We start from the raw sequence: 9,239 nt of genomic DNA, 5'->3' as shown, positions 1-9,239 counted from the left end.
CACCACACACCCCCACAAGCGATTTGTCCGCCCCCCCAATTTAACCCAACACTAAGTGTTTCATTATAACAAAAGCTTTCTTTTTTTTGAGGAAAAAGGCTTGAAGGCCTTCTATTGTTAGCAGGGAAACAATGGGGTGAGAGTGGGCGAGGGTCACGTCATGGGATGGGGTCTATATGTGTGTGTGTGTGTGTGTGTGGGGGGTAATATCATGCTGAGCAATTCAGGAAGAGGCAAGCACGTTATCTGTGAGTGCGAGTGTGTGCATTTTATCAAGCTGACAGTGCGTTATTGAGTTCTGTAGACAAGTTTGTAAGCTACAAGGAGTTTGTGGGGGAGGGGGCGCCCCTCATTAACCCCTCCGCCTCAGCCCAATCAGCCAAACAGCAGGTTAAAGCAACAACACAACCTAATTAGACCAAGGGACCGAGCAAGGGGTGAAATGTCAACGTGCCTTTTTTCTCTCTCAACTCTCTGTGAGTCTTTTCAGACAACAAGCTGCTGCTCTCTTGGTCGCTGAGGCAAAAAAAAAGAAGAAGAAGAAGAAAAAAAAAAAACGCCCGAAACAGTCCGTTGTGAATGAGCATTAACTTTGTTACAAATCCGAGACGACGAGGATTTGCAACTACCTGTTGTATCCGACGAAGCAGAACCAGATAGGTGGAGATACCCATTGTGGCCAACACAAAAGGGTTCGCACACACTTTCTGATTCTCTTCAACTTCTTAACCAGAGGACGGATTTTAACGAAATGCTTTGGAAAAAAAAAAAAAAAAAAAACACTGGTTGTACCATCTACAACAATGAACTGATTCAAGATGGTCACTACAGCTAATTGACCTGAGCAAAAACAAAAAACAGCTGTAAGTCGGTCAGTTTTACAGATGTTGAGTTAAAATTTGGTGTGGTAGTAGCTGAGAACCATCCCGATCATATGCTTCAAGCACTAACAGAATGCACAAGCTCTTCGTTTTAAAACTTTGGCGTGTAGCAGGATTCCTTTTTAGTGGGGAGGGAACAGGGCTATCAGTGTTATTGAAGGACCGAAAGGAGTGCGCGTGAGTGTGTGTGTGCTGGCGGAGTGTGGCGACAAAGACCCCCGCCCTCCATAAAAACAGGGGTCAAGAAACCTACAGAAGGATTTCTGCTCAGGGTGAATAAAGAACGAGATGGAGGGAAGATGAGAGGAGAGGAAAAGGCCGAGCCGAGGTTCTGCAGGTTGTGAAAAGACAGGGGCCCACACTGAGATCACACCTGCTCTCTGACATGCATGCACACACACACACACACACACACACACACACACACACACACACACACTTTGTGGGTTACAAACCATGTGCAAATGAAAGCAACAAAAGGTTTAACACTGAATGAACAACTAAAATGGGTTGGAAAGCTCCAAAGCTAAGCTGTACATGAGTGAGCAAATATCTGATCCTCTGGAGTCTAAACATTATTTCAGGTAAAAGATCAATAGTGTTTATTATCCAAAACAAAATCTATTTAAAAAGTCTGTGTAACCTCTTCAGGTTCTAAAGTTGTATTATCAGGACGACAACAACAATCATATACTTACCACCCGTAACGCAAAACAAGAAGCATCAAGTTTTTATTTTATTCATTTATTTACTGCTTCTGCATTTTGAAATACTGACAAGTACTTAAGATGTTATATATTGTTGTTCATCAGTTCCCAACTTGGAAACAAGTGCACTTTTTATCCCGTTTTTATTTGAAACCATGGCTGTACACGTGTCATGCTGAGTAAACAGGGTAAATGCTGGACACTTTACACAGCAGTAATCATATTAATTATTTAATAACACACTAATGAAGACAAATGTATCCAAAGTCCATATGTGCTGTCCTAAGTTTCAGTGTCTTACACTGAAGATGAATTTTCACAGTTTGGATTTCCAAAAAAGTAAAAAATAAGAATAGATTTTTTGAAAACATTGATTGAGAAATGCAACGGTCAGCCTCCTCTCCCCTCCATTTTATTGTGTCTTTATGTCACTACAGTGGCCCGGAGAGGATTATTTATAACTATAGCAATCTGAGGGAATACAGAGGTTGTTTAAACTACTGCTTTTTTTCAATCTGAGACTCCAAAATGTTGCTAAAGTCTCCACACTTGACTTTTAATAATAACACCCTTCAGGTGTTATAAACTGAATAACTTTGTTAGACTTATAAAAAAGCTGCTGAATCGTTTTTTTTTTTTTTTTAACCATCAATGCACACTTAATGTCCCTCAACAGGAAAATAAAAACATTCCTACTCAAAAATAGCTTTGTAAAAGTCAGCAAATGTAACAAAATCAAACCTTTCAAAAGGTGTGGACTGTGCTGCGTAGGCTAAGGTCGATCAGACAAAATTAAGACTTTTTTGTACATATTTAGTAAGAATTTACTCACATTTTACTATCAAAACTATGTCTGAAATGAAAATGGCTTTCTACTCACCATGAATAAATCTCTAGCTTCTAAATCTACAGCGAGGAGGAAGGCTTTCTCAAAACGCTGATGCCTGAAAGACGGAAGCAAAAAAGATAGAAGAAAGATTTAAAAACACAAGTGAGTTTTATTGATTAAGTTTGAGGTTCTTATTGTTTCTTGCTTTGGTTTGTTTTGCACACAGACGGATACCTAAAACCCTCAGACCTCTGTGTACAATAATGTCAATAAGTAAGGGGTAAACAGTGAGCACTTTTCTTATTATCCAGAATTAAAGCTGGGAGAGAGAGCCAAACCTCCCAGTACAAAACAACTTTTCCCGTCTGCGCCCAACATGAAACAAATAAACAAGCAGCGAGGGGAGGTGGAAAGGGGGGTGCTTTCTTTATTTGATCTTATTGGAGAGAAAAAGAATGCAGGTAGGTGATAAGAGAGGAGGTGGAGGAGGGAAACAACGCTCCGGCTCGGGTACAGAGGAGGAAATGGAAAGTAATTGCCGAATGGAGAGCAGCGAGCGGCGAGCAGCGGTGTGTGGGAACAACAGGGTCTATTTCAGTCAAACAGGCGTTTCAAAAGGCTCTCATGGCAGAAGGGAAAATGAAACAACAGCCTAAACAGGTCTATGTGTGGTGCTTTGCCTCATGAATGACTCAAAGCTGCATCGGCGTGAAATTCAAAAGCTATTTCCTTTTTAGGATGTTTAAAATAGCAGAAGCGAGAGGGAAATATGAAGCGCTAAATGGATTTTTCAATGGATGTCATTTTTTAAAGACACTTTTTTGGACAGTTCTCATTCAAATTACCCTCTCCACGTTGATAAACAGAACAATATATTCTAGTAGTGCCTTTAAAATAACATTTTAAAATGACTGAATTCAGCCTGAAGGTGGGATACTCTTTGTTTTATGGCCAGGAGTGCTCCAAAGAAGCTGACCTGGACCCCTTTGAGCTGCACGAACAAAGCTAATTTCTCCCCTCGTGCATCAAATGAAGACCCCAGCAACAGCACGGAGAAGGTGTTGTTACCTAAGGAGGTGGTGAAAAAAGCGGCGGGCGTGCTTGCCGACTGCCTCCCTGTACTCCAGTATCACTGCATCAGAGAAAGGGGCAGGTGGGGCGTAAAACACACCCAGAGCTGCTTCCAGCTGGGCTGCAGACAGAGAAGAAACACACACAAAATGTTCAGGGCTCCCAAGTGTTGCCATAAATCAGACCCTAACAACCAGTATCAACCTAACTTAGCAGAACAACTAATTCTGAGCTGAAACTATTCGAATTACTGACTTGCACACTTTCTGACGTGCACCAAACACCCCCACCTTCCCTCTCGGTGTTCAGCTGCAGCCTCAGCAAGTGGTTCGTGACCGAGCTCAGGCCTCGGTAGCACTCGTCCCCCATGATGCTCCAGTCCATCGCCTCCAGGATGCCCAGAGCCTCTCTGACCTGACCACAGCGCAGCCTCTGTTGCAGCAACTCCCCCGGACCCAGCTGGCCCCCTGTAAGAGCTCCTGCCGCATGGATTCAGGGTTTAAAAAGGGACCAAAAAGGGACAACATACGGGTTAAATGCAACATGTCAATAAATCCTTAAAACAAGTGACATCATGCTTTGATTAAATTAAACTGACTTCTACGGAGTTGGTGCTACAATAAATATAAACCTTAATTAGCTATAAGGGTATTTAGCATATTTCTGAACAGTGAAAGTTTTTTTCTGTTAGTGCAACAGGCTGCAGACAGGCAACTCTTGCTAAATTAGCTGAACAAGTTGTGTGTATTCGTGTGTGTACGGGTAGGAAGGCAATTAAAATGACAAGCAGGCAATTAGCAAACCTCCAAATCCCCTAAAGAGAAGGCTAATGTGGCTAATAAATCAGCCGAGCAGCTTGTTTGTGTTTTTGGGTGCTGTTTGTGTGTGACTGTGTGCGCGAGAGTTGACGTCTGCTCTAACTTAACTCTGAGCAGAGATAATGGCTTATCTCAGGTGTGTTAGTCTCGCCTGTCTACGGCATTTTTTTTTTTGACCAATTAAAAGCAAACAACAACAAAAAGTATAATCAACAACTGAAGTGACGAAACCTCTGAGAGGAGTTAAATTCTGGGAATAGCTTAAACTCAAGCAATCATTTTAAATTTCAAATGAATTGATTTTAAATGGGCACTGTGAAGGACTTGTGACCTGTCCATAGTAAATGAGACGATTAACATCCAAACACCCAATCTGAGTACACCCAGATAACTCTTATAGCTAACACGGCTAAGCAACACAACTTAGAGGAAGCTCTAAAGAGAAGAGAAAAGATCCCAACCCATCCCTGTGGTGGTAAACACAGCTTTTTGTGGCCTTTTGGAGCTGCTGGGGCCACAGTAGTCGCCTGACACTATATAAACCACACAGCACGACATGAGCTGGACAAAAAAGCTTCCCAACACCTGGCATATTTTTTTATTTCCGTTTTTGATATAAAAAAAAACAACAACTTGAGGAACAAAATGAGCACCGTATGATGCCTATGGCATAGATTTTAATAACTTCAATCAAGTATGGTTTGTAAACTGCAAGTCTGTGCTGTTCAAAATTCAAAATACTGCATTTATTGGATCGAGACTCTGTATCAGATGATACTGGATACTTGGATTGGGACATCCCCAGTAAGAAACATGAGGCAGTGCAAATGCCCCAAAACAGGAACCAACCTGCCACCTGCATACCTCCAGGCCATCTTGGGTCCTTAAACCACAATCGTAACAGTTATTTTTTACTTTAAAACAATCGTTTTCAGTAGGAAAACATAAATATGCATTTCATATGCAATATTTCTGAGAACTGCAACAATAATATGATCACATACACCATTTTAATCCACGATAATTTACATCAGGCGTGTGAATCTACAGTCGCGAGGGTCAATCTGATTGTCCAAATAGCCTACTGACATGCAAAGTGTGAATGCATGCCAATTAGGGGGAAAATCAAACCATTTTACCAGTCATGTTGATAATGCAGTGACCAACTTGTGATATATTATACAGCCCCATGTTTGACTTGACATAGTTGCTTTGCAGTAAAACAATGAACCAGTTTTAATGTTATTTTGATGACTGACAGGTGAGTTTTGCTCAGTTTTTAGTTAATAAAGACACATCATCTTAAATTTAATATTTTCACATGGTACACCCAGTTACATAACTCTCCTTTAAAAACCCGCAGTGCTTCACTCAATTCCCATTCCAACAACAACAACGAAAAAAGGGGTCTCTTTTTCTTGGGTGCAGCACATTTTCCTGGTCTGCTTCTCCACAGCGTGCACCGGTGCAGGCCCAGTTGCGGCCAACGTGTGCCCAGATGAGATAACGCGGTGCAGGCGGGGGGGAGTGGGTGTGGGGGCGGCACCGGGGAGGCCTGCCTCCAATGGAAAAAAGAGAGCTTGGAGCACGGCCAAGTCTTTCTTCCTCGCTGCTTTCCGACTCCCTCCTTCTGTCATGTAGCGTTCTGTATGAAACAAGTCAATACAGAGAAGGAGCACAAGCGAACAAACGAGTTGGAAGTGTGTGTGTGTGTGTGTGTGTACATAGATGCACGCAACTAGAAGAAAACACACATGTAAATACGTGTGTGTTGGGGGGAATTATCATGGAGAAAAGACGTGCAGTGACTTTCTTCATCAAAAACCTTGGCAGACGATCAGAGGAGTGTAAACTATTGTTGGAAGACACCCTCCCCATTCCCTACACACACAGCAAACACACACACACGCACACACATCTTCCACCTTCCACTCTTCATCCCCACACTCCTGCTTTCAAACTTCAGCAGAGCAGCGTGCCACTGTCACATCTTCTTTCCAAAGTCACAATTAAAGTGTGTGTTTGTGTGTGTGTGTGTGTGTTTGCGTGTGTGCATGCATGCAGGCGTGTTGGAGGTTAGGTGGCTGCTTCGGAAAAAAAAAAACTTTGATTGGCAAACTTTATCTGGGGTCCCCGAGGGACCGAGCAGCCACTGTAAACGATTTATCGGAAAAATGCATCCCAGAATGCACCTGGGGGGCTCGTGCCCCGGGGCGATTATTGAATGACCTCTGAGAGCGTGACTCCTGCTAACCTTCCCAACAAATTAACTTCCTTCGGCGGCGAGGAGGCAACAGGGCGACCCGCTCAGGCGGCCTTATTTACACAGTCGGGTTCAGACGCCGCGTCTGAAAACAGAAGAGACTTCGAAGGGGAGAGGGCACCTGCTTCAGAAAGTGTGGAAGTCCTGTCAATTATTTTCTATTTACCTACCCGTGTAGATGCATTTCATGTAATGTTAAAGTTAAAGAACTGTGAGCTGATTAGAGAATATTTGATAAAAAAAATAAAAACTAGAAAATGACCTCAAAGGATCAATATTTCCTGATAATCAGCAGGTTTTAAATGAAACTAAAGATATCAGTTCTTCATGTCAGTGTTTTAGCACATCAAATGTGTGTACAATGTTTACATTTTCTTTTTTTTGTTGCAAATTCAACATCTTGGATTTTTAGGTAAAATAAGTGAAGTTGCTTTTGGTATCTGTTTTTTCTTGTAATCTGTTAAAGTGATATCAATCAGCATTTCCTCAAGCTTTCTGATGATCTTTGGCTGTTCTGTCTCATTGTCAGTGCAGTCCATTTTCAGAGGAATATTGAGTATCTGTTTGTCTATTTAACTCTGTCCTATGAAACATTCAAACATAAAAAAGGACTCCTAAATTTGCGGAATGAACCAGAGTTGTGTCGACACGTAACAATTTGGCAAAGAAACCAGTTTAAATAGGATTTTAGACACTTTGTTATCAGCAGCCTGTCACAAAGATGCAATTTGTTTCTATTTCTTTAGTCAAATCTGTGGAAAAGGTACCCGACAACACAGTTTCAGACATAAAATAGTATCTTATCAGCAACAAGGTAATTCCCAAGAGCTGTTAGCTGAAAACTTGGCAAATGATTGACGGTCAACTCAATCATGATTAATCTCTCAGGTCAGGTCTTTGCTGGATATGATATTAAAGATGTGACTTTCAGATACTGTCCATGAGCTGTAGATAGTTTCTTTTTGTCCTCTGCTTGTTCATTTTCCTTATTTGTTAAAGCACACTGCATGATATGCTGCCATAGTCAGGTACAAGGATTAGAAAAAGGCAGCCAAAATTTACTATTTGAAAAGAATAAAGGACTGGCTGTTTGGGAGCAAAATGTAAAGAAATTAAGGGGGTCTAAAACTTACACAGCACTGTGTAATTTAATACACACACACACACATACATACATATATATATATATATATATACATATATATATACATATATATATATATATATATATATATACACACACACAGACATATAACTGAATTTTACTTACCTAGTTTTAATCTTAAGGCAGCTAGTGGTCCCCTGTTGAAGACTAATGTCAACATGTCTGTCCCTTCTGGGCCTCCATCCAAACCTGTCCCCCACTTCAGTCCAACCAGGCCTCCAGAGCAGTGCAGGTGCTGAGTCAGTCTTAATGTAGCCGCTGGAGCTGCCTCCTCTGCTAGCAGCGCCATGTTTAAAGGTGCCAAGCCCACATCAAAGCACATCACTTCCTCCTGGCCTCCTGCTGCCATGGCAACAGCCCCCGCGGGGTGCCAGGCCAGGTAAGTGGGTGGCACGGGGCAGGAGGCCAGCAGCGAGACCCCCCGTCTCTGGTCGTGAAGAACTAAGGAGGAGTCGCTCAAACCCAGGAGGAGCGCGGTCTCCGAGGGGTGATGGGAACAGGAGACGGGATGCGACGGTAGAGGGATGGTGGCGACGGATAAGCGGTGCAGTCGCCCCCGCGCACATTCGTACACGCAGGTGTCAGCGCAGGAGGCCCGTCTGGATCCCTGAGGTCCTGCGGGTAACTCCACTGTCAGCATCTGGTAGTGCTGAAGCTGGCTAAAGCAGCAGTCCAGAGGGTTGCCTTCAGTCCGGACAGAACAAAGGACCTGAGGTAGAAAAGGTACAAAACAGAGAGCGAACAGTGTCAGAGCATGTATGGTAGTGTGCAAAAGTCTTCGGCAAATCTTTATATTTTTTATAAATAGCTTGGAAGTATAAATACTCTGTTACAGCCTTATAAAGCTGTAGTTGTAAAGGTATTTCAAGGGTTTTTCTTTGAACACTGTCAACATTTTCATCTATTTACAATCCAGTCCTTGTATCTAATCAGAAATCTGAAAAAACTGAGCAAATAGAAAGAAAAAAAGAGAGAAAAGAATCAGCACTAGAAAACTACCCACTATAACATAACACAGCACACTGGTGGTTGGAAAGACTTATTTATGTCCGTAAAAACGGAGTTATATTTGGTATTTTTATAAAATTTAACAAAAAAGAACTAGTCGTTTCTTCACAGCAGATAACTGCTATTGAAAACAATAGATTTTTATTAGAACTGCTAATGAATTATGCACCATTAATGGTTTCTTTTTTGCATTGCCCATTATAGAGGGAGAAGTAGTGTTGCTGAAAGGTTGTATTTTTCAGACATGAAAACCAAAGGTGTTCTGAAAATAAGATATTTGGTTGAGACTTTCGGCACAGCTGCTGTACATAGAAGATATTTCTCATTAGGGAAATTCTGTGCTTGAGATGCATTTGTGACTGAAAATCTGAAGGGAAGCGCCTGTAAAGAGTGCAGAGGAGACAGAATATTATGCAAAAAAAAAGTACACTGTGGAAATCAGGTGTTTAAGTGAAATATGGAGAATGAGTCTTCCTAATGTGCTGATGTCAATGCCA

At 41.9% G+C, this 9,239-nt stretch overlaps 1 protein-coding gene across 2 annotated transcripts in view; it reads right to left on the bottom strand.

Annotated features, from left to right (window-relative positions):
• LOC108243008 (WD repeat containing planar cell polarity effector) overlaps positions 1 to 9,239 on the bottom strand; it is a 75,396-nt gene that overhangs the window by 22,356 nt on the left and 43,801 nt on the right. For both annotated transcript variants that reach the window (XM_017428187.3, XM_037973466.1), the window contains 4 exons: positions 7,840 to 8,443; positions 3,779 to 3,967; positions 3,486 to 3,609; positions 2,469 to 2,532 (listed from right to left, as the gene is read on the bottom strand). In XM_017428187.3, coding sequence (XP_017283676.1) covers positions 2,469 to 2,532; positions 3,486 to 3,609; positions 3,779 to 3,967; positions 7,840 to 8,443 — 981 coding nt within the window. The remainder of the gene's footprint in view (positions 1 to 2,468; positions 2,533 to 3,485; positions 3,610 to 3,778; positions 3,968 to 7,839; positions 8,444 to 9,239) is intronic.

This window comes from Kryptolebias marmoratus, linkage group LG22 (genome assembly GCF_001649575.2).
Source record: "Kryptolebias marmoratus isolate JLee-2015 linkage group LG22, ASM164957v2, whole genome shotgun sequence".
Lineage (NCBI taxonomy): Eukaryota > Metazoa > Chordata > Actinopteri > Cyprinodontiformes > Rivulidae > Kryptolebias > Kryptolebias marmoratus.
The sequence above is the reverse complement of the archived record's forward strand: the minus strand, read 5'-3'. Positions and strand labels throughout refer to the sequence as shown.